The sequence below is a fragment of the Oryctolagus cuniculus genome, chromosome 13 (genome assembly GCF_964237555.1).
Source record: "Oryctolagus cuniculus chromosome 13, mOryCun1.1, whole genome shotgun sequence".
Taxonomy (NCBI): Eukaryota; Metazoa; Chordata; class Mammalia; order Lagomorpha; family Leporidae; genus Oryctolagus; species Oryctolagus cuniculus.
The window spans coordinates 36,935,659-36,960,455 of record NC_091444.1 but is presented as its reverse complement, the minus strand read 5'-3'; the positions used below and the strand labels follow the sequence as shown (position 1 = coordinate 36,960,455).

Genomic DNA, 24,797 nt, shown 5'->3' with positions numbered 1-24,797 from the left:
ATTGTGATGATGGGCCACATTCTCATGTTTGCAAGCATTTGTTTTTATTTTCCTTTTGGGAGGCAGAGAGAGAAAGAGGAAGACTGACTGACAGATCTTTCATTTGCATATCTTTATCTGCAAATGCCTGTAACAGCATAGGCTGGGTCAGGCTGAAGCCAAGAGCCTGGACCTCAATCCAGGTCTCCTTTGTGGATGGCTGGGACCCATGTGCTATAGCCATTCCCTGCTGCCTCCCAGAGTGCATATTGGCAGAAAGCTGGTGGGAAGCAGAGATGAGACGTGAACTCAGACACTGCAGTATGGGAAGTGGGCATCCCAAGCAGCTGCTTAACTGCCGTACCATATGCCTGCTCCCTAATAAAAGTCTTATCCAAAAGGAGACATTTCCAGAATATATATCTCTCTCCCTCTCTGTGGTATAGTTTTTGACTAAAAATTTTTTAATAAAGTTTTAAAAGATATGTAATTTTTAATTTTTTTTCTCAGTGACCATAGAGTTTCATTGGAATACAGTTACATTCATTAATTTCCAAATTGTCAGTAGCTACTTCTTTTTTTTTAAAGAAAGATTGATTTATTTATTTGAAAGGCAGAGTTACAGAGAGAAAGGGAGCAATGGAGAGAGATCTTCCATCCACTGGTTCATTCCCTAAATGGCTGCAACAGCCAGGCCTGGGCCAGGAGCCAGGAGCTTCATCTGGGTATCCCACATGAGTGCAGGGTCCCTAATACTTGGGCCATCTTCTGCTGCTTTTCCTAGGCACATTAGCAGAGAGCTCAGTCTGAAGTAGAGCAGCCAGGAATTGAACCAGCCATGCCACAGCCACAACACTGGCTCTACCAGTAACTACTCTTTCATGACAATGATGGAGTTGAATAATTGTGACAAAAACTAGTTAGCCTGCAAAGCCTAAAATATTTACTCTCTGGCTCTTTTTAAATTTTTTTTTTTTTTTACTTTTTTTATTTTCAAAAACTTTTATTGTCATAAAATATACATAACATAAATGATTTTTAACCATTATAAAAATATTTATTTACTTGAAAGGTGGAATTACAGGAAGGGAGATGGAGAGGCAGAGAAAGAGAGCCAAAGAGAAATCTTCCGTCCTCTAATTTGCTCCCCAAATGCCCGCAATGACTAGGGCCGGACCAGGCCGAAACCAGGAGCTTCTTCCTGGCACAGGGACCTGAGTACTTAGTCCATCTTTCGCTGCTTTCCCAGGCACATGAGCAGGGAGTGGGATCGGAAGTAGGGCAGCCAGGACTTGAACTAGTGCACATATGGGATTTTGCCCTGCAGGTAGTGGCTTAACTTTCCGTACCACAGCACCGGCCCCAATTTTAGCCATTTTTAAATGTACAATTCAGTGGCATTAGTTATATACACAGTTTTCTACCAAGATTACCGCTAGTCCCGAAACTTTCCATCACCCCAAACAGAAACTATGTACTCAGTAACAGCAACTCCCCATTCTCTTCTCCCCCAGCTCCTGGTAACCTCCAGCCTGTTTTTGGTCTCTGATTTTGCCTATTCTAGATATAAATGGAGTCATGTACCATTTGTCCTTTGGTGTCTGACTTATTTCACTTAGCATAATATTTTCAAGATTTATCTGTGTTGTGGCATGTATCAGAACTTTTGCTTTTTCTATGACTGGATAGTATTCAGTTTCCTATCACGTTGTGTTTCTCCATGTAACTGTTGTGTTGTTTTCAGATATGGCTGTTGTAAATCATACTTCAATGAACATTGGCTTGAAATTATCTGTTTCAGTCACCATTTTCAGTTCTTTTGGGTCCATCCCTATGTTTAATGTTTTTAAAGATTTATTTATTTACTTATTTATTTGAAAGTCAGAGTTACACAGAGAGAGGCAGAGAGAGAGAGAGAAAGAGAAAGAGAGGTCTTCCATCCAATGGTTCACTCCTCAATTGGCTGCAACGGCCAGAGCTGCGCTGATCTGAAGCCAGGAGCCAGGAGCTTCTTCCGGGTCTCCCACATGGGTACAGGGGCCCAAGTACTTGGGCTATCTTCTGCTTTCCCAGGCCATAGCAGAGAGCTGGATCTGAAGTGGAGCAGCCGGGTCTCGAACCGGCACCCATATGGGATGCTGGCACTTCAGGCCAGGGCATTAACCTGTGCCACAATGCTGGCCCCACATTTTTCAAGAATTGCTAAATGGTTGTCTACTGTGGCTGCACCTATTTATATAAATACTGCTTTCTAATTTTGAAAATGAATTTTCGCAGTTTAGGATTCTTTTTTAGATCTTAATTAATTTAGAAAAAAATTTCTGAGTATGAATAGTTTTGTGCCAGATGCTCTCTGACAAGTGGAAATTGAGTAGAGGCAGCTTATGGTTCCATGTAAGGAAGAGACTTCGAGCTGAACAAGTTGGGAAAGGAAAGGCCTGCCTTAATGGGCGCTCTCCTCTCTTTCCAGGAAGAAACTGGGTAGCTGTTTGATTGGAAAGGGAGCGTGGAGTTTTAACTAACCAATTGGCCAGGCTTCTTTTGGTGCATGGAATCTACTCAGTTCAAGTAAAGAAACTGGAAGGAAATCTCATTTCTTCCACACCCAAGAGTGATAATTAGAATAAGCAGAAAGCCACTGCAGTTTTTCAGGCAATGTGCTGTAGAAGGGACAGGCATTTAAATGGAAAAAAGTGTTATGGGTACCACGGTAGAGAATGCAGCATGCAGTAAAAAGGTGAAGGAGAAGTGGTTGTCTTTGGAATTGGAGAGGGCTGGGATTGATGAATAGGGGGACCAGGAAAAGGTAGGACGTGATGTGTGAGATGAGTTTGAAACAGCGAGTGGGGTTCAATAGGCAGACTAAGGAAAGGGTGCTCTGGCGTGGCAGGGGTGACAGAGATTCGATAGCCCCGTGTCCCATGCTCTAGTTACTCTGAAAATTACTTGAATGGAAGCCAGAGGAAGTAGGCTGGGCACTGTGTGCCATACTTAGGGAGCTTGGGGTTTATTCTGCAGACAGTGTGAACCGTTGGGGGCTTTTACAGAAACGAGTAACAAAATGGGATTTCTTTGGTAATTGCATGGATGATGGATTGTAGGGGGGCAAGAAGGGAGAGGTTAGTTGAGAAATAATTGCAGTAGTTTGAGATGGGGACCTTGAACTTCATGATCTGCTCTACCCATGTGTTTCATTGTGTTTCCCATTATTCTCCTTACTAATGTCCTCTCTTCTTGTACTGTTCCTTTTTGTGTAGTATTTTTACATTGTCTTTTCCACCTGAACTAAAGCTGTTTTTCAACACCCCTTATTAAGATGTTTTCTTTGAGTTTATACATGTATAACATTGTTATATTTATTGGTTGTCTGCTATGGGCCCAACCAGGCATTGGATGGTATTATCTCATTGATTCTCAAAAATACCCTTCTGAAAAGTTAATAATAATTGTTCCATATAACAGATGAGACTCACAAGGGGTGGATAACTTACATAGTTAATTTAGCTTTTTATTTTTTTAAAGATTTTGTTTATTTTTATTTGAGAGTTATAGTTACAGACAGTGAGAGGGAGAGATAGAAAAGTCTTCCTTCCATTGGTTCATTCCCCAAGTGGCCACAATGGCCGGAGCTGCGCCGATCTGAAGCCAGGAGCCAGGTGCTTCTTCAGGGTTTCCCACGTAGGTGCAGGGGCCCACGCACTTAAGCCATGTTCTGCTGCTTTCCCAGGCCATAGCAAAGAGTAGACTGGAAGTGGAGCAGCCAGGGCTAGAACCGGCGCCCATATGGGATGCCAGTGCCACAGGCAGAGGATTAACCTACTGCACCACGGCGCTGGCCCCTCATTTAGCTTGTAAGTGGCATGTGAACCAGGGCACTCTGTCTTCAACGCCTCTGTTTTTTTTTTCCCCTGTATCACACTGCCTTCTGTTCGTGAGTTGGCATAATTTAACTCTCATCTAGAGTGTTGTTTCCTGTGTCTTTCCTCTTTTCTAAATGAAAAATGTTGATGACAGTATCATGTCATTTGTGTTTTACCAAGATCTCAGCCCAGCAGATATCATATATTTACTGATTTTTTTTTAGTCGTTATCTCCTGACTAAAATGTTTGTGGGCTGTATCTTACTATTGCAGATCTCCCTACAACATGCACTGTACCTTGTGCATCATGGAATGCTGGAGGATGCAAACAGAAATCTAAGTCAGGCAGAGACATGGAGATACGGTGAGAAGTCATCTTCCCAGGAAATATTGATCAATCTTGTTCACGCCTACAAAGGGCTTTTGCAGTATTACACTTGGTCAAAAAAGAAGATGGAATTGTCAAAGCTTGGTAAGTGAATATGAAAAATCTTTTCTTATGGTGATGAGACTGAGGGCAGAGGGATCTTAAAGAGTAATCTAGTATCCCACACTGACTTCAGATATTACAGAGTTCACATTTTATTGATCTAAAATTCTTGACTATCCTTTAATATTTCTGATACTATCAAAAAACTTTTTAGTCACAAATTAGATGGTTCGGCTGGCGCCGAAGCTCACTAGGCTAATCCTCCATCTGCGGCACCGGCACTCCGGGTTCTAGTCCTGGTTGGGGTGCCGGATTCTGTCCCGGTTGCTCCTCTTCCCGTCCAGCTCTCTGCTGTGGCCTGGGAAGGCAGTGGAGGATGGCCCAAGTACTTGGGCCCTGTACCCCATGGGAGACCAGGAGGAAGCACCTGGCTCCTGGCTTCAGATTGGCGCGCTGCCTGCAACATGCCGGCCGTAGTGGCCATCTGGGGGGTGAACCAACGGAAGAAAGACCTTTCTCTCTGTCTCTCTCTCACTAACTCTGCCTGTCCCAAAAAAAAAAAAAAAATAAAAAAATAAAAAAAAAAAAATTAGATGGTTCATAATTAAGTTCAGACCATTTTGGATTCATTACTCTTTTTGAAAACATAATTTTGTTAAAGATAAACATAGCTAGACATTCATCAGTGGTAGAAACCACCTTTTTATTCAGTAACTGCTGATAGTAGGAGAAAGAGCTAAATTCCACTTCAGATTGTGTGAAGTGACTTGGGGAGAGTGAGGGGTGGGGTTGGGGAGGATGTTGGAGCCTTAACCAGAATCAGGGAAGTGAAAAATTACAAAAAGCAGAAGGGAGAGTTGGTCCACGTGAAACCCATGTGCTCCAGCCCTCTTGTAGAGACTGGGAGATGGGTCCCTGTCTTTAGGTGTTGATTGGCACCAACAGTAAATTCTGGCCGCCTTGAGCTTTTTTGTCAGGCTGCTACTTTAAGGGGGCTGTTATCATCCTAGGAATGTGCCTTTCAGCCGCTGGAAGTTATTTTCATGTTTGTTCAAGTCCTCAGAGGAGCCTGGCAGGAGTTTGGCCAAGACAGATCTTTGTCAATTTCTAAGAAAGCTTACAAACTTTCTTCAGCAGTCTTTATTTTATGTATGTTACATATATTATATATAGTGATATATATACATAATGCATATGTAATATAATATACATATATGTGTATATATAAACATTTCTTTGTGTTTAGAATGGAATTTACTTTATTTCTTAGAATAACAAGTTTAAAGAATATGTCAAGATAAAGTCATTTCATTTCTATATGGGGTTATAATGGAAAGTTTTCTTGACTCACTGACTATACTAAAAATTGACCCTGCAGTTCTCAAACTGAATTCCCCTTCTCGTCATCTTTGGTGCTGTCATCTTCTACCCTCCTCCTCTTTGGAGCTATAGAATTGTCTACTTTTCTTTCCCTTGTCTAGTTTTTTCCCATGGTTTCTCTAGGATTAACTCTTCTATTTTCATGATTTCATCCAGATCCTAGTCCTAGTATTCATCACTTTATATGTGATCAGCAGTATTTCCTTATTATCCTTATGTGATAAATAGTATTTTCTTTGTCTCTAGGCATGTTGATTGACTAGTCTCATTTCCTTCCCTCTTGTCTGAGCTGTCCCAAGGCGTTTCTGAAATGCTGAAATGCATATATTGTGTTAGTGCAGTCTCCTCCTCTAGAATGCCCCTGCCCTTCAGGGTTCACTGGACCCTCGGAATCCTTCATCCCTCTGCCTTAGATCCAGTATATCAGCTGCATGGTCAGCATCGTTCAGCTCTTCATCTCTTGGTTTTTAATTAACATTTTCAGGTATGGTTTATGTTGTATCTTCCCAGTTAAACTTCCCATTTAAGCAATCTTTTGACATCGTGTGTCCTCTGTTTTAATTTGGCCATGATTTTTTGTGTAATATTTCTTTTAAAAAATGCTTTGCTTGCTGATATGAATTGATTAGATAAGTATTAAAGTCAATATGTACTTTTCTTACACAGGGTTAGGCACAAGTCAAGCAAATATTTGATGATGAAATCCGTGAGAACGTGGCATTTTTACGGTCACTCACGTGGGTAGATGATTCAGTACCTTTCTGCAGCTGACGTTTTGTTCTATAGCAAATGGGGGTAATATATGCAATTTTTCAAAAAGATTTATTTATTTATTTGAAAGGCAAGGAGTGAAAGAGAATGAACCTCTACCTGCTGGTTGACTACCCAAGTGGCCAACGATGGCTAGGGCTGGGCCAGGCCAAAGCTAAGAGCATGGAACCCCATCTGGGACTCCCACACGAGTGCAGGGGCCCAAGGATTTGGACCGTGTTCTGCTACCTTCCCAGGTGCATTAGCAAGGAGCTAGCTCAGAAGGAGAGCAGCTGTGACTCAAACTCGTGCCCACGTGGATTACCAGCATTGTAGGCAGTGGCTTAACTGCTGAACCATGACACTGGCCTTGTGGAACTTTTAGATAATCTTTAAGTCTAATGTCTTTTTAGGGGCAATTGGCCTAATACTTAAGACACTTAACTTCTCTTTTCCAATTTCCTGGGTTGGAGTCATGACTTTGCTTCTAAATCCAGCTTTTTGCTGGTGTTAACCCTTCGAGGCAGTAGGTGATGGTTCAGAGTTGTTGTCCCTGGCAACCATATGGGAAACCTGCATCTCCTGGCTAATAGCCTTGGCTTGGTCCAGGCCAGCCGTTGTGGGCATTTGGAGAGACCTGGAGTTCCTGGCTCCTGGCTTTATTCTGGTCCAGCCCCAACCTTTGGGTGCATTTGTACAGTGAACCAGCAGATGGGAACCATGTCTCCCTGCCTCTTGAATGAATAAAATATTTTTTAAAAGATTTTATTCATTTGAGAGGTAGAGTTATAGACAGAGAGGGAGAGAGAGAAAGGTCTTAAATCTGCTGGCTCACTCTCCATGTGGCCGCTACAATGGCTGGAGCTGGGGCGATCCGAAATCAAGAGCCAGGTGCTTCCTCTGGGTCCCCCATGTGGTTGCAGGGGCCTAAGCACTTGGGCCATCTTCTGCTGCTTTCCCATGCCATAGCAGAGAGCTGGATCAGAAGAGGAGCAGCAGGACATGAACTGGCGCCCATATTGAATGCCGGTGCCACAGGTGGAGGCCCAGCCCACTGCTGGCCCCCTTGTGTATAAGTTTTTGTGTAGACATATGTGGGTAGACATTGCTGGGTCATGTGACTGTTCTGGACTATTCAAAGTAGCTGCACCGTTTTACATTCCCAATAGTAGTGTGTGAGGGTATAACTTCCCTGCAATTTTCCCAACAGTTTCCAACAGTTGTCTTATTTTTCATTGGTGAATCATTTATTCTAACTAGTTTTTAGTGGATTCTTAGGGTTTTCTGTGTACGAGATCATGTCATCTGCAAATGAGGTTGTCTTTTCAATCTGGACGTCTTTTTTATTTTATTTTAGGCTGGCGCCGCGGCTCAATAAGCTAATCCTCCACCTGCGGCGCTGGCACCCAGGGTCCTAGTCCTGGTCGCTCCTCTTCCAGTCCAGCTCTCTGCTGTGGCCCGGGAAGGCAGTGGAGGATGGCCCAAGTGTTTGGGCCCTGCACCCACATGGGAGACCAGGAGAAGCATCTGGCTCCTGGCTTCGGATCAGCTTGGTGCACCAGCCGCAGCGTGCCGGCTGTGGCGGCCATTGGAGGGTGAATCAACGGCAAAAGGAAGACCTTTCTCTCTGTCTCTTTCTCTCTCACTGTCCACTCTGCGTGTCAAAAAAAATAAATAAATAAATAAATAAAAAAAAGATTTATTTGATTTTATTTTTTTATTTAAAAGGCAGTTACAGAAGGAGAGAGTGAGAGACAAAGACCTTCCATATGTGGTCTCACTGCCCAAATGGCCTCAACAGTCAGGGCTGGACCAGGCCAAAGCCAGGAGCTAGGAACTTCTTCCTGGTCTCCTATGTGGGTTAGGAGGCCCAAGTAATACTTGGCCATCTTCACTGATTTTCCAGGCACATTAGCAAGGAGCTGGATCGGAAGTGGAATAGCCAGGACTCGAATTGTTGCCCATTGGGATGCCAGCATTGCCGGCAGTGGCTTTACCCGCTGTACTACAACACCAGCCCCATCAATCTGGATGTCTTTTGTATTTTCTTGCTTAATTGTCTTGGCTAAAACCTCCAGTGTAATGAGCAGAATTAGTGAGAGAGGAAATTCTTGTCTTGTTTCTGATTTTAGGGGAAAACCATGCCATCTTTCATCCTTAAGTTTGATGTTAGTTATGCTGTTTTCATAAATGCCCTTTATCAGATTGAGAAAGTTCTTGTTGAATGTTTTCATTGTGAAGGCTTACTCAATTTTGTCAAAGGCTTTTTCTGCATCTGTTGAGATGATTATGGGATTTTGTCCATTTTTGTTTTGGTTTAAATCAATAGATCTCTCTTGTATCCGTTGATTTTCAGTTGTTGAGCTAACCTTGACTTTGTAGATGTGGTATATAATTCTTTTCCATTAGATTTAGTTTGCTAGTATTTTTTTGAGGATTTTTGCATCTATATTCATATACCGGGTGATGATTTTCTTCCTTGTATTGTCTTTGACTCCTTTTGGTATCGGTAATACTGGCTTCAAAAAAAGTTGGAGTGTTCTTTCTTTTCTTACTTTGGGAAGAGTTTGTGAAGAATTAATATTTTTCTTGAAATGTTTAGTAGAATTCACCAGTGAAGGCATCAGGATCTGAGCTTTTCTTGTGGGAACTTTTGTGATTAGTTGTGGGGAGCAACCCGGACTGGACTAAGTTACTGGAATTAAGACTTATTCTGTGCATCTGCTCTCCCACAATATGGCGCTGGGAGAGGAGAAAACAGCTTCTACGCAGCTGCCTCTTGCCAACTTGAGTGATGACCTCCAGGAGCTGATCCTGCTCCTGATTGGAGGAGAGCAGCGTACTCGGCATGTGGGCGGAGGAGGACTATAAAGGAGGAGAGAGACAACATGCACCAGGAACATCTAAGGGGAACATCTATCTGAAGGAACTCCTGTGCAGCCCCTGAGAGAGCCGGCCGGCGGTGTGCCGCTCCCCTGCGGAAGTGGGGAAGGTGGCCAGGGGGAACTGCCCTTCCACGGAGGTGGAAGGGTCAGCAGCCAACCCGGGAAGAACCAGCAGCAAACCCGGGGAGGGCCGAGCAGACGAAAGAACAACGCAGAATCCTGTGTCGTTCCTCCACGAAGACGGGGAGCGACAATTAGTAATTTAACAGAAATCCTCAGTAGTGAGTGACTTAGAAATCTTTTATCTTTGGGCAGATAAAGATGATTATTCTTATGGCACTGCATCCCGAAGTATGCTCAGCCACAGTTGCAAGACATCTGCAAACCTTGGTGCATTGATTGAAACTCCAGGAGTTTGGGACCCTTTTGTGAAGAGTTACGTAGAGGTATATAGACTTTTATAAAATAATGTTTCATTTTGTAATAAACCTATGCAAAGACTGCTTGCCTTACCTTCACTGGTCAAAAGAAACCTAGTGAAACTTGTAACTTCCCTTACCCACTGTGGTATCTCTTTTTTAGTTGGAATAATTTCTTTTTATTTTACAGAAATTTTGTATAATGTAAATGTAACTCTTGTTGATTTTCACCACTGGATAACCTGTTGTGGCCAAAGTATATAAAAAACGGTAGAGTTGTAAATGTCAATTTTGTGTTATTCTTGTTGAGCTTAAAAGAAAAGCAGAAAGATCTTTTATAATTTGGTGGGATTTAGAAGGGGAGAGGACAAAAATCTGAAACTAGGCCACAGAGCATGGGATGAAGAAAAATGACTTTTAGGAAGTTTGTGAAGATGTCCGGTTCTTCTAGAGTCATAAAAGGACAGAGGACTGTGGCACCAGACGCTAGGAATAAATCTTCAACATAATTGGCTTTGTGAAAATCCATGAGTACTACAGTGGTACTTGTGCTTGCCAGAAAAAACCTCTAAAACTACACTTCTTGTAAGGAAAAGGTCTTTGTTATGAGTGATCTTGTTCCATAGATGTTGTAACATGTGCTAATGGAAGCAAAAGTTAGCATTACTGTTGTTCTCTGTGTGGTATTATTTGTCAGTTGTGCAAGTATTTTATCCCCAGCAGTTGAGTTAAGCTGTCTTTTGCATGACTGTCTTAGATCATTAGCTGAGATGTTATTGCTTCTTTTATATAGATGCTGGAATTCTGTGGTGATCAAGATAGAGCCCGAAAAGTCCTCACTAATTATGCATATGATGAAAAGTTTCCATCAAATCCAAATGCCCATATCTACTTATACAACTTTCTGAAGAGAGAGAAGGCACCAAGAGCAAAACTGTTAAGTGTGCTTAAGGTATAGAATTTTTATTTTTTTATTAATTTATTTTTTTAATTTGAAAGAGAGAGAGATCTTCCATGTGCTGGTTCACTACCCAAATGGCTGCAATGGTCAGGGCTGGGCCAGACCAAAGCCAGGAACCAGGAACTTCTTCCCGGTCTCCCATGTGGGTGTGAGGCCCAAGTACTTGGTCCATCTTCCGCTGCTTTCCTAGGCACATTAGCTGGAAGCTGGATGAGGGGAGCTAGCTAGGGGAGAGCTGGATAGGAGGTGGAGCAGCCGAGACTTGATCCAATGGCTATATGAGATACCATCATTTCAGATGGTTGCTTTACCTACTGTAACACAGTGCTGGCCCCATTAAAGTACATAATTTTTATCTTAGTGTTTGAACAGAGTTGGGGATCTGTGTTAAAACTATGTAAGGGTTGGTGCTATGGCGTAGTGGGTAAAGCTGCTGCCTTCAGTGCTGGCATCCCTTAGGGATGCTGGTTTGAATCCTGGCTGCCCTCTTCTGATCCAGCTCTCTGCTGTGGCCTGGGAGAGCAGTAGAAGATGGCCCAAGTGCTTGGGCCCCTGCCACCCGTGTGGGAGATCCTGAACAAACTCCTGGTTCCTTGCCTTGGATTGGTGCAGCTCCAGCCGTTGCAGCGACCTGGTAAGTGAACCAATGGATGGAAGACCTATCTTTCTCGCTCTCGCTCTCTCTCTGCCTCTGCCTCTGCCTCTCTCTGACTCTGCCTTTCAAATAAATAAATACATCTAAAAAAAAAAAAAAAAAAGCCATACTATAGTTCATTGCTTTCCAACTGTCATAGTGCCCATGGAAAATTACACTTCATGTGTGGTACACTGAAGTAAACAGAAAGGTCCTCCATCTGCTGGCTGTAGGTAGACACTCCTGCTCCCATCACCCAAGGGAGTGGAGAGAGAAATTCAGTATTTAAGAAACTCTGCCACTCTGTTTAAAAACTCTATCGATATATTTTTCTTTTCTTTCTCTCTTTTTTTATTGTATCGATATCCTTTGAAGGTCAACTTTATTGAAATTTAATTTATATATAGTAAGTGCACCCGGATGTTTTTTAGGAAATATATGCAAACACTGAACCATGATAATTAAGATTTAGAACATTTTTATAACCCCCAAAAGCCCCTTATTTCCTTATACAACCAATCCACGCACACATTCTAGTTCCCAGGCAGTCACTTGTGTGCTTTTTGTAGTTAGAAATTAGTTTTACATCCTTAAGAATGTCATATAAATGGAATCTTCGAGTAACTACTGTGTTTTTGATATTTAGGTAATTTTTTGTGTGTTGTATGAGGTCTGTGCGTCAAAGTTTATTTTTTTTTCCAGATGGTCGTTCTGGCACTGTTTACCAGAAACAACTATTCTTTCCCCTTGGTAATTTTCCCTCTTGGTAATAACTATTGAAAATCAATTTATGGGTTCTGCCGTGTTCTAGTGATGTATATTTCTGTCTTTATACCAATACCATGATTACTGTAGGTTTCTTATGAGTCTTAAAATCATATAGTGAAATTCATGATATTTTTTGTTTCGAAAATTGTTTTTGGCTAGGTCCTTTGCCTTAATATTAGTCTGTTGCTATAAAAATTCTTGCTGGGATTTGGCATCTGGACATTTGTGTTGGGAGACTTGACATCTTAATAATAGAAGTTTCCAAACTGAACATGGCATATCTATCTATTCATTTAGGTGTTTAATTTCTCTCTGAGTTGTTTTTTAGTTTTTAGTATATATATGTTGATGAATATATACCTAACATATGTATATGTAACATAAAAAGAATTTTTTTTAAAGATTTTATTTATTTGAAAGTCAGAGTTACAGAGAGAGAAATCCTCCATCCACTGGTTCACTCCCCAAACAGCTGCAATGATTGGGTCTGGGACAGGCTGAAGCCAGGAGCTTCCTTCAGGTCTCCCATGTTGGTTCAGGGGCCCAAGGACTTGGGCCATCCTCAGCTGCTTTCCCTGGTGCACCAGCAGGGACCTGGATCGGAAGTGGAGCAGCCAGGACTCGAACAAATGCCTATACGGGATATGGCATCTCAGACGGCCCAACCCACTGTGCCACAGTGCCAGCCCTTAAAATTTATAGTTTAGAGCCGGCGCCGTGGCTCACTAGGCTAATCCTCCACCTTGCGGCGCCGGCACACCGGGTTCTAGTCCCGGTTGGGGCGCCGGATTCTGTCCCGGTTGCCCCTCTTCCAGGCCAGCTCTCTGCTGTGGCCAGGGAGTGCAGTGGAGGATGGCCCAGGTGCTTGGGCCCTGCACCCCATGGGAGACCAGGAAAAGCACCTGGCTCCTGGCTCCTGCCAGGATCAGCGCGGTGCGCCGGCTGCAGCGGCGGCCATTGGAGGGTGAACCAACGGCAAAAGGAAGACCTTTCTCTCTCTGTCTCTCTCTCTCACTGTCCACTCTGCCTGTCAAAAAAAAAAAAAAAAAAAAAAAAAAAAAAAAAAAAAAATTTATAGTTTAGCATTATGTACATAGCACTATTTCCAGAGCTTTTTCATTATCCCAAATAGCCACTCTCTATCTGTAGACAGTAACTTCCCATTGGCCCCACCCCTTTGTCTCTGGAAATCAGCACTTTAATTGCTGTGTCTAAGAATTTACCTGTTCTGGGTAGCCCAGATAAGTGGGATCATATAATATTTGTCCTTTTGTATTTTGCTAATTTCACAAAGAATACATAATGTTTTTCAGGGTTCATCTATGTCATAGCATGTGTCAGTTTCCATCCTTTTAAAGGCACAATATTCCATTTTATGTATATACCACATTTTGCTTATTCACTCATGTTGATTTGATAGACATTTGAGTTCTGTCCACTGTTTGCTTATTGTAAATAACACTACTGTGAAATTGAGGGACAAGTATTTGAGTCTGTGCTTCCAGCTTTTTGGGTATAAACCTAAGAGTGGAATCACTGGATGATCTGTTTTTTTTTTTTTTTTTTTTTCCCTTTTTTTTTTTTTTAAAGATTATTTACTTGAAAGAGTTAGATGCGGGGGGTGGGGGGGAGGAGGAGGACTTCCATCCGCTGCCTCACACACACCCAGATGGCTGCAATGACTGGAGCTGGGCTGATCCGAAGCCAGGAGCCAGGAGCTTCTTCTGGGTCTCCCGCATGAGTGCAGGGGCCCAAAGACTTGGACTATCCTCCAGTGCTTTCCCAGGCCATAGCAAAGAGCTGTATCGGAAGAGGAGCAGCCGGGATTCAAACCCATGCCCACGTGGGATGCTGGCACTGCAGGTGGCAGCTTTACCCACTATGCCACAGCACTGGCCCCTGGATGATATGTTAATTCTTTGTTTTCCATAGCAGCTGTGTGATAATTTACATTCCCACCAGCAATGCATGAGAATTCCAGTTTTTCCACATCCTTACCACTGTTTCTTTCTTTCTTTCTTTTTTTCTTTTTTTTTTTTTGACAGTAACGATCCTGGTGGATATGAAGTGGTATCTCAATTGCATTACCTTAATAACTTCTTATATTGTACATATTGTGTGTGTGTGTGTGTGTGTGTGTCTGTGTCTGTGTGTGTATTTGTTCAAGTCCTTTGCCCTCCTTTGAATTGGATTGCTTAATTTTTAGGTATTGAATTGTTGGTGTTTTTTAGCTAGTGGTCAGTTTTTAATCATTTATTGACTCTCACTCATGATTTATATACACTTCTAGTACCTATGTTAAATTCAGTTTGAAAAATCTAAGTAGGGGCCTGCGCCGTCATGCAGTAGGCTAATCCTCTGTGCGTGGCGCCAGCATACCATATGGGTGCCAGTTCTAGTCCCAGCTGCTCCTCTTCTAATCCAGCTCTATGCTTCGGCCTGGGAAAGCAGTAGAAGATGGCCCAAGGCTTGGGCCCCTGCACCCACGTGGGAAACCCAGAAGAAACTCCTGGCTCCTGGCTTTGGATCTGCACAGCTGTGGCCCTTGAGGCCATTTGGGGAATGAACCAACGGAAGGAAGACCTTTCTCTCTGCCTCTTCCTCTCACTGTCTGTAACTCAACCTCTCAAATAAATAAATAAAATCTTAAAACAAAACAAAACAAAACAGTGAATTGAACCATTTATAGAATTCCATGCATCATGGGAAAATGTGAGTTTGGTAGGAATCAAGTTTTCATAATATTTTTTGATGTTGGTGAAATGATCTTTATTATTGATCTTGATTGATATTTTTGAAAAGCTTTTAAGAGAAATTAACATTATTTTAGTGTATGGCCAAATACCCCAGCAAGCAGAATGAATTCATCTCTTTTTTTTTCCTGCTTTTGCTTTCTTTCCCCCTTTCCCTCCCTCCTTCCCTCCCTCCCTTCCTTCCTTTGTCTTCATCATCTTTCTTCCTCTTCCTTTTCCTCCTCCCTTTCTTCTTTCTTCCTCCTCCTCCTCCTCCTCCCTTTTCTCCTTCTTCCTCTTTCTGTTGTTATTATTTTAAAGGCCAAATAAAAGAGAGACAGAGAGAGAATCTTCTGCCCACTGGTTCATTTCCCAAATGGCTGCAATGACTGGGGCTAGGCCAGGCCAAAGCCATGTCCATGGAACCTGGAACTCCATCTGGGTCTCCCATATAGGTGGTGCTGCTTTCCCAGGTGCATTAATGGGGAGCTAGATTGGAAGTGGAACAGTTGGGAATGGAACTGGTACTCATGTGGGGTGCTGGTGTTACAGGTAGTGACTTAACCCATTGAGCATGGCCCAGAATGAATTTCTTTCGTTTTCTTTTTTAATTTATTCGATAGTAGACTTACAGACAGAGAGACAGAGAGAAAGGTCTTCCTTCCGTTGGTTCACCCCGCAAATGGCCGTTGTGGCCAGCGCTGCACTGATCCGAAGCCAGGAGCCAGGTGCTTCCTCCTGGTCTCCCATGTGGATGCAGGGGCCCAAGCACTTGGGCCATCCTCCACTGCCCTTCCGGGCCACAGCAGAGAGCTGGACTGGAAGAGGAGCAACCGGGACTAGAACCCGGCACCAATGTGGGATGCTGGCACTGCAGGCGGAGGATTAACCAAGTGAGCCACGCCATCACCCCATGAATTTATTTCTAATACTCAGTATGTTGGGGCCGGCGCTGTGGCACAGCGGGTTAAAGCCCTGGCCTGAAGCGCCGGCATCCCATATGGGCGCCAGTTGTAGTCCCAGCTGCTCCTCTTCCGATCCAGCTCTCTGTTGTGGCTTGGGATAGCAGTCCTTGGGCCCCTGGCACCCGTGTGGGAGACCCGGAAGAAGCCCCTGGCTCCTGGCTTTGGATTGGCTCAGCCCCGGCTGTTGCGGCCATCTGGGGAGTGAACCAGTGGATGGAAGACCTCTCTCTGTCTCTCTGTGTAACTCTGTCTTTCAAAATAGATAAAATAAATCTTTTTAAAAAAATACTACATATGTTGAAATGAGTACTACAATTTTACATTAAATCTCACTTTATGTATTTACAAAAATAGTCCTTTCTATTCTTAAAAAGAAAAACATCTTAGTTTCTTCCTGTTGTGTAAAAAGATTATCAAAATATTTACTGATTACCTTAGTGTACTGTGTTTCAGAACACAATCTCTAAAACTGCCATCTTGCCTATTTTATTTTATTTTTTTGTTTTATATAAGTATTCTTTGATTTCTTCTGATTGATAAATAAACATTTTTTGGTATTATTTTTCTATTTATTTTTTTCCTCAATCCTAGCTTCTGAAAAGATGTTATTTTAAGTTTTTAGTGTGTTAAGCAATATAGATGTGTATAAGGAGCAAAAAACACCACCCCTATCCATTTCCCTCAATTCCTCTATCTTGTTAGCAGAGATTTTTTTAAAAAATTAGCATTAGATGGATGATCTTTGTGTACCCAAATTGAAAGTAGATAAAACAAAGTATCTTTTAAATCCTTGATTCCTTTACTGAGAGTTTATTAGGCAATTAAGAAAGTAGGCTGACATTTGAGAATTTGCCTTTACAGAGTATAAAAACTACAAGACTATTCTTTCTTCCAGATTTTGTATCAGATTGTACCATCTCATAAACTGATGTTAGAATTCCATACATTACTTAAAAAATCAGGTAAGTAATTTTTTTTTAAAGATTTACCTTTTTTATTTATTTGAAAAGCAGAGTTATATATAGAGAGAGAATGAGAGAGGTCTTCCATCTGCTGTAGATGGCTGCAGTGGTTGGGGCCATGCCAGGCTGAAGCCAGGAGCCCAGAGCTTCTTCCAGTTCTCCCTGTGGTTGTAGGGGCCCAAGTACTTGGGCCATCTTCTGCTACTTTCTCAGGCACATTAGCAGGGAGTTGGATTGGAAGTGGAGCAGTTGGGTTTTGAACTGGTACCCATATGGGATGCTGGCATCGCAGGTGGTGGCTTAACCTGCTATGCCACAACGTCAGCCCCTAATTCTTGTTTTATAATTCTCTGTTCAAACTATAGTATAGGGTTCAGTACTCTGTGGCCCAGGGATTGTTCTACCCTTTGCCTGTGTTTATGAATAAAGTTATATTAGAGTCCATTCATTTATGTATTGTCTACGGCTGCTTTTGTACCACAATGGCAGAACTGTGTAGTTGTAATAGAGACTGTAGGGCTTGCAGAACTTAAAAATCTTTATCATCTGGCTCTTTACAGTAAAAAATTTGCTTAACTTTGCTATAGCAATAGTTAGCAAAAGAGAAATGACTTTTATTTATATAATTCATCTCATTTAAATCTCTAATATACTTCAGCTCAGTATAGAAATGTACTTATTTCTTAGAAGGGTATCAGCTCAATATATCCAGTTGGCACCAAGACTGCATAAATCCTTCTGTTGAGAGTAGAGAACATATAAAAAATGCCCAAGTAGGAAGATGCTTTCAGTAATGTTCTTGGTATAAATAGAGGACTATAGCCTATATAGAGATCAGACTCGGCCGGAGCCGTGGCTCAATAGGCTAATCCTCCACCTAGCGGCGTCATGCACACCGGGTTCTAGTCCCTCTCAGGGCGCCGGATTCTGTCCCGGTTGCCCTTCTTCCAGGCCAGCGCTCTGCTGTGGCCCGGGAGTGCAGTGGAGGATGGCCCAACTGCTTGGGCCCTGCACCCCATGGGAGACCAGGAGAAGCACCTGGCTCCTGGCTTTGGATCAGCGCGGTGCGCCAGCTGCAGCGCGCCAGCTTTGGCGGCCATTGGAGGGTGAACCAACGGCAAAAGGAAGACCTTTCTCTCTGTCTCTCTCTCTCTCACTGTCCACTCTGCGTGTCAAAAAAAAAAAAAAAAAAAAAAAACAGACTCAAATCCCTTATTACACAGACTGTATTGCTAAAACCTTTATATTCATCACAAGAATATGAGCATAATAAATTGTGAATTTAACCAAACCAGAAGGCTTGTGATTCATTAATGTCTTATCAACTGTGTATGTATTTTTAGCTTTGTGTACTTCAATATCTTATGTAAACTTGAACTGTTATGACCATTGCAGAAAAAGAAGAACACCATAAACTGGGGTTGGAAGTATTGTTTGGAGTCTTAGATTTTGCTGGGTGCACTAAGAATGTAACTGCTTGGAAATATTTGGCAAAATATCTGAAACAGATTTTAATTCAGTAAGTATGAGATACATGCCATTTATTACTGGGTCATCATAAACAATATTTCCTAATACCTGTCAATTTTTAAGTAAAGTGGTTTGCCTGTTATTTTGGATTTCTTTTACTGTGTCTTCAGCTGTTTTCTTCTGAGGACATCAGAAGCAAGGAAATCTAAATAGGCATAGCAGACAAGTTCTATCAGGATTTTTGTGTTCACAAAGTAAGTACTGTATCTTAGTAGGGGATAAATGTGTGTTACATGCAGACTCTTGGCAAAGACTCCATAAGATTTGATGGTGCCGTGATATTCAGGTGTTCCACCAGCATCTCAGATCACATGGAAAGCAGCTTTCCTCTCAGCTATTTTTCAGTGGCATTTTAGAGCCTCAAAAGATCATCTTGAGTCATTCTTTTCACAAATATATATTAAGTCCATAGTAGTATGGGTATGTAAAACTCTGATCATAATATCAAGTTTATCATGCACCACACAGTGGTGTTTTGATCAATAATGGACCACATAGATGATGATGGTCCTGTAAGATTTTGTCACCTGGTGATGTCATAGCCATGTTAGTTTGTATAAATGCATTCTGTGTGCAGTCACCTAAATACATATTTCTCAGTCAGATCATTTCTCCTTCATTAAGTGAAGCATGGCTGTATTTATTATTATATCTGGTGTAATTATTTAGGAAATTTAGTATCAGTGGAAACTTCAGGTTTCACAACTGACTTGACCTTGGAGATAGAACAGTGTTGATTATAAAGTGTTTTTGGTGTTTCTTAGTCTATTTGGGCTATTATAACAAAATACCATAAATTGGGTAGCTTATAAACAACAGAAATTTATTCATATAGTTTCAGAGGCTGGCATGTGCAAGCTCAGTGTGCCAGCAGATTTGGTGTCTCATGAGGGCCAGCATCCTAGCTCACAGAGGGTCTTTCTTGCCATGCCCTCACATGGTAGAAGGGAAGGGAAGGGAAGGGAAGGGAAGAGAAGAGAGTAAGGCAGCTCTCTGGGGCTGCTTTTATAAGGGTCACTAATCCCTCATGACATAATCACTGCCCAGCACACCCCAATATCATCACACTGATGATTAAGTTTTAGCATACAAATTTTGGGGAACAAGCACTTAGACCATGGCAGTGTGATTTGTTGACAAACTTACTATAGACCTTTTTCCATGCTGAAAGCACTATATAAACCCATGTTGGACTGTAAGATCCTTGAAGGTCAAGAAAGGTACTGTTAATTTTGAACCTCTAAAGATTCTATCCTGAGGAGAACGTAGATGCTAAGTAAGTATGTATTCAATTAAGTTATTTTTTAAAAAGATCTATTTATTTATTTATTTATTTGAAAGGCAGAGTGAGAGAAATGTTGCTCTTTCATCTTCTGGTTCACTCCCCAGATGGCCTAAGCCAGGAGCCATGAACTCCATCCAGGTCTCCCATGTAGGTGGCAGGAGCCCAAGCACTTGGACTACCCTGTATTGCCTTCCTGGACACATTAGCATAAAGCTAGATCAGAAACAGAATAACCGGTACTCGAACTGGCACTCCGGTATGGAATGCCAGTGTTGCAAGCAGTGGCTTAACCCATTGTACCACAACATTAGCCCCTTTTGTTAAATTATTGATAAATAGTATTGCCTGGATTCAACTACTAAATCTATTTATTCATATATTTGTATAATAATGGCATCTTAATTTGGATAACGATTCTTGGTAGTATACAGTTTTAAATAAGATTTTATTTTTTAAGTATATTTTTTTAATTTATTTATTTGACAGGCAGAGTTACAGACAGTGAGAGAGAGAGACAGAGAAAAAGATCTTCTTTCCATTGGTTCACTCCCAAATGGCTGCAATGGCCGGAGCTGCGCCAATCCGAAGCCAGGAGCCAGGCGCTTCCTCCTGATCTCCCATGCGGGTGCAGGGGCCCAAGCACTTGGGCCATCTTCCACTCCTTTTCCAGGCCACAGCAGAGAGTTGGACTGGAAGAGGAGCAACCAGGACTACAACCAGCACCCACATGGGATGCCAGCACCACAGACGGAGGATTAACCTAGTGCACCACGGTGCTGGCCCCTTAAATAAGATTTTAAAGTAGCTTCTTAAGAAATTATTTATTTGAATGGCAGCAAGAAAGAGACAAACACAGATCTCCCATCTACTGGTCACTCCCCAAATGCCTGCAACACCTCAGGCTGGCTCGGGCTGAAACCAGGAGTCCAGAACCCAATCCCAGTCTCCTATGTAGCTGGCAGGAACCTAGCTACTTTGATTCATTACCCACTGCTACCTGGGGTGCCCATTAGCAGGAAGCTTACTTTGGGTGTGGAAATGGGACTTGAACCCAGGTACTCTGATATTGGGATGCAAGCATTCCCTTAACTGCTGTGTCCAGTGCCCTCTCCTAAAGTAGCTTTTAAGTAGTAATGATAGCTGACATTTTGGGGATATTTACTATGTAGTAGACATTATGCAGCTAGTAGTTCTTTAAACTACTGTGCCAGTTTAATCCTAGTAACAGTGCTGGGAGATAGGTATCATTAATTGTATTACCCTTAAGAAAATTGAGGTCCATAGAACAGGTTCAGCAACCAGCCCAGGGTCGCGTTGGTCATAACTGGAAGGTCTGAGATTTGAATCCAGGATTCTATGCTGTTAACCACTCTGCTATAATTGAAGATGAGATGTGGGGATCACAGAGAACAAAGAAGGATTTGCTTTCATGCTACTGCCCATCCTGTGCTATGTCATGACCAAGCTCAGAAGTTAGTTTGAAAATATCCCCTTGTCATCTTTGCTTAGACTCCAGGTAAATGTAAACTCTGACAGTATAGATCTATTCCCATGGCCATGACTGACTTTGCCTTTTGACATCTTTTTCAGGAATCATCTTGCATGGGTTCAAGAAGAGTGGAATTCCAGGAAAAACTGGTGGCCAGGCTTTCACTTCAGCTTCTTTTGGGCAAAAAGTGATTGGAAAGAAGACACAGCTTTGGCCTGTGAGAAAGCTTTTGTAGCTGGAATACTGTTAGGAAAAGGTACACATTTTTGTGTTCTTTTTATCTAGACAGTGCTTTGGCTGATTTTGAAATCATGTAGTATGACCACCATTCATCTTAGAGTTTGCCTAGTAGCTGCCTAAGGATAGATACTAGATGTTTAGGAAGTAACTATTATAGATTGGAAGAATGAGTCCTGAATTGGGACAGGCAGTGTGCTTGTAAGGAGCCTCTGTGGGATAGGAATAGAGATTTCACGCCGTTGATGGTGGGTGTCTCCATGGTCTGCCTTGAGTGCTGTTAGGGGCATTAAGATGCTCGATGCATCCTATTTCCACAGAGTGACCATTTGACCTGCTGTATAGAAAGTTTACTGAGATTGCCTACTTTATTGAAAACACAAAAATGGTCTTTATTGACTTCATTGTTATCCGGTAGGACTATATGGTGTTTACTTACCTGTTCCTGTAAGGAGGAAATATTTTCTCCCCTTCAGAGAAAGAATACCTCTTAAAAGAAGTTGATCTTTTCTTTATGGAACATTTTGGCTGATAAAACTGTGACCTGCTTTGTGCCACTGAAATATGAAGATAGCCAAGTACTAAAATGAAGCTACTGCAAAATCTGTTCAGAAATGAGGAAAGTAAACCAGACAATGGCCACTAGAAAGCCATCTGCGATAGGGGAGTATTTCAGTAGATAGTTATTGATTGTATTTATTTGGTGTTTAAATAGCTACAAAAAAGATATTTTTATATATTTCTCATATATTATCTGAGAGAGATTCTTTAGCTCGCTTTTGGGTATGGTTTGTATTATTTTGGAATTAGTGTTCTCAGTGACTGTTTCAGTTAGTTACTAGGATTAGGAAAAATGTTGCTTTATGGAAGAAAGGAATTATTAAACTGGTCAGTAACTTAAAAATTGCTCTCTGATACACTGATGGTAAGGAACAGAAGTGTGATTTGGACTGTTAATTTCTGCTACTTTGTGAGTATAGAATTGTCTAGTACAGGTAACTGCAGGTTTTAGTGTCTATACAATGTCCAATGACTTAGGTTCACTTGCTGCGTAACTTAGGTCAGAGACCGTTTGGGAAACTTCTCTGTGAAGTGGGCATCAGAACACCTATCCTCATTTGCTCACAGCATTGTTGTGGCCATTAAGTGAAGGTTGCATCAAAGTGCCTAATAAATCTAAAGTGTCTCATGACTGTCAGGCATCTTCATGCCTGAAAGTAGACACATCTTTTCTGTCAGGGTGTTCCTGCATGGGTGGGTCACCCTGCTTAGGAGTTGAGCTGAGTTCTCTGCTTGCTCTGGTTCCTGTCATTCAGCAAATTCAGATTATAGTTGTAGTCTGCCTTTGCTTTGTGCCTGCCTTTCTTCCCCAACTCTGCTAAAGGCAAGCCAGGCCTGGTTCTCCTTGAAGGGACCTTTGCTCCTTGAATTCTGGCTTCTTGATTGTCCTGTGACTTTAGTTCTCTAGTAGACTTAAGACAAGTTAAAATTTTGTAGTTTATTGGGCTTTTTTTTTTTTTTTTTTTTTTTTTTTTTGACAGGCAGAGTAGACAGTGAGAGAGAGACAGAGAGAAAGGTCTTCCTTTTCCTTTGGTTAACTTCCCAATGGCTGCTGTGGCCGGCGCACTGCGCTGATCTGAAGGTAGGAGCCAGGTGCTTCTTCTGGTCTCCCATGGGGTGCAGGGCCCAAGCACTTGGGCCATCCTCCACTGCACTCCCTGGCCACAGCAGAGAGCTGGCCTGGAAGAAGGGCAACCGGGACAGAATCCGGCGCCCCAACCAGGACTAGAACCCCGTGTGCCAGCGCCGCAGGTGGAGGATTAACCTAATGAGCCGTGGCACCGGCCATGGGCTTTTCTTTTTTGTTATGGTAGTAAAGCTCCTTCCAGATTTTTGTATAGGTAAAAGCAGAAACAAAAGTATTTTGTTTTTCTAAAAGTAGTGTCATGTTCAGAAAGAGAAATTATTTTAGGAATACTGCAGACATCTCTGCTTCCCAGCTAATAAGATGTTAGAAATGCTGGCATACTGTTTGCCAGGTCAATAACATGGTTCTTAAAGGTACAGTATATTTCCAAGCAGTTTTCCAGAAATAAATTGAGAATGTAATGAAAATGTATTTTCAGATGTAGTTTATGGTTATTTAATGTCAAGTTTACATTTTTCTTATAGAAATGATTTTATTTCTCAGAAGTATTTGACAAATGGTCCTCTTTGTATTGTAAGACCATGAAGAGCAGGTAGCGCTTCTAATGAGTGCTAGACCCTTTGTCAGCTTCAGGATCACCATGCAGCTGCTTGCTAAGATGGCTGGAAGGAGCAGAAAATGTTTGATGTCTTCCCACCCAGGATATGTTTATTCCAATCCTGCACACAAAGATTTCCAAAGGAGAACTTTTTTTGTTATAGTTGCCCCTCTGGCTGATTTACAAGCTGACGTTTGGAGGGAGGTTACAATAGCTTGCTTTTGAAGAAGGTGTATTTAATATGTATAATATATATAATTTGCATATTACTATAACCAGGGGTTGAGCTAAAATATATGCTTTAATTCCAGAGGATCAGAAACATCTTAAAATGTTCATAGTAATACATTTTAATAGTTGGTACCTCTTAGAATATGCTTATGATATATTGGTATAATACAAATCTATTTTCATAATCATTAGTATGCTAGTGTTGAAGCAAAATTTTCAGAATGTAGAAATACAAAATTTGGTAAGTATTAAAACTATTTATTTTGTTTTCTTTTTTAGGCTGTAGATACTTTCGGTATGTCTCAAAACAGGATCATCAGGTCTTAAGGAAGAAAATTAAGCGCATGAAGAAATCAGTGAAAAAATACAATATTGTAAATCCAAGACTCTGATTAAATTTTAGTTGTTTTTTCAGAAGTTACTAGGTAGTATTTCAGTAGTTATTGATTGTATTTATTTGGTGTTTTAATAGCTACAAAAAGTTATTTTTATATATTTTTATATTTTCTTTTGTTATCAATTACAGCTGGAGAAAGAGTTTGATTGCCTTTGCTCCTTGAAAATTTATATTTTTTGTAATGCCAAATGTAGCATTTATTAAGAAATAGTTTTTCAAATGGAAAAATACTTGTTTAATGAGGTAATACAGTGCTACAACAGTTATTGTGTGCAGATTTTCCTCTGAAATTGTATAATAAAATATTCTCCTGTGGTGAAATGATTTTATATTTTTTTGATTCTAATTGATCAGTGTTAGATTTAATACCATGGGGAAATATTTTGGTGATAAGTTCTGTTGAGGAATTTTGGGAGGAGATGACTATTATAAAAGAATTCCTCCTTCTGTCTTGATATTTCTTCTCAGAGCATGAAATTCTTGAAAAAGTTTGTTTTTATGAATCAGTCCTCTGTTAAACATTCCTCTTCCAGCGTAATACTTTGCACATAGTATATGAATTAACCCCGAGTCTCTATTGTAAATTTAGTTATTACTTATTGTATAATCATGAGTATTATGTATCTGAAGTGTTTTGAAGTCCCATCTGAAATGTTA

The 24,797-nt window shown here is 41.4% G+C and overlaps 1 protein-coding gene across 5 annotated transcripts in view; it reads left to right on the top strand.

Moving 5' to 3' along the window:
- TAF1A (TATA-box binding protein associated factor, RNA polymerase I subunit A) overlaps positions 1-24,461 on the top strand; it is a 34,816-nt gene extending 10,355 nt beyond the window's left edge. For all 5 annotated transcript variants that reach the window (XM_008268394.4, XM_008268396.4, XM_070055339.1 and 2 more), the window contains exons 5-11: positions 4,113-4,311; positions 9,600-9,730; positions 10,497-10,655; positions 16,659-16,725; positions 18,121-18,244; positions 21,131-21,285; positions 24,023-24,461. In XM_008268394.4, the coding sequence (XP_008266616.3) occupies positions 4,113-4,311; positions 9,600-9,730; positions 10,497-10,655; positions 16,659-16,725; positions 18,121-18,244; positions 21,131-21,285; positions 24,023-24,135 (948 nt within the window). In that variant the 3' untranslated portion in view covers positions 24,136-24,461. The remainder of the gene's footprint in view (positions 1-4,112; positions 4,312-9,599; positions 9,731-10,496; positions 10,656-16,658; positions 16,726-18,120; positions 18,245-21,130; positions 21,286-24,022) is intronic.
- Positions 24,462-24,797: the final 336 nt, after the last annotated feature.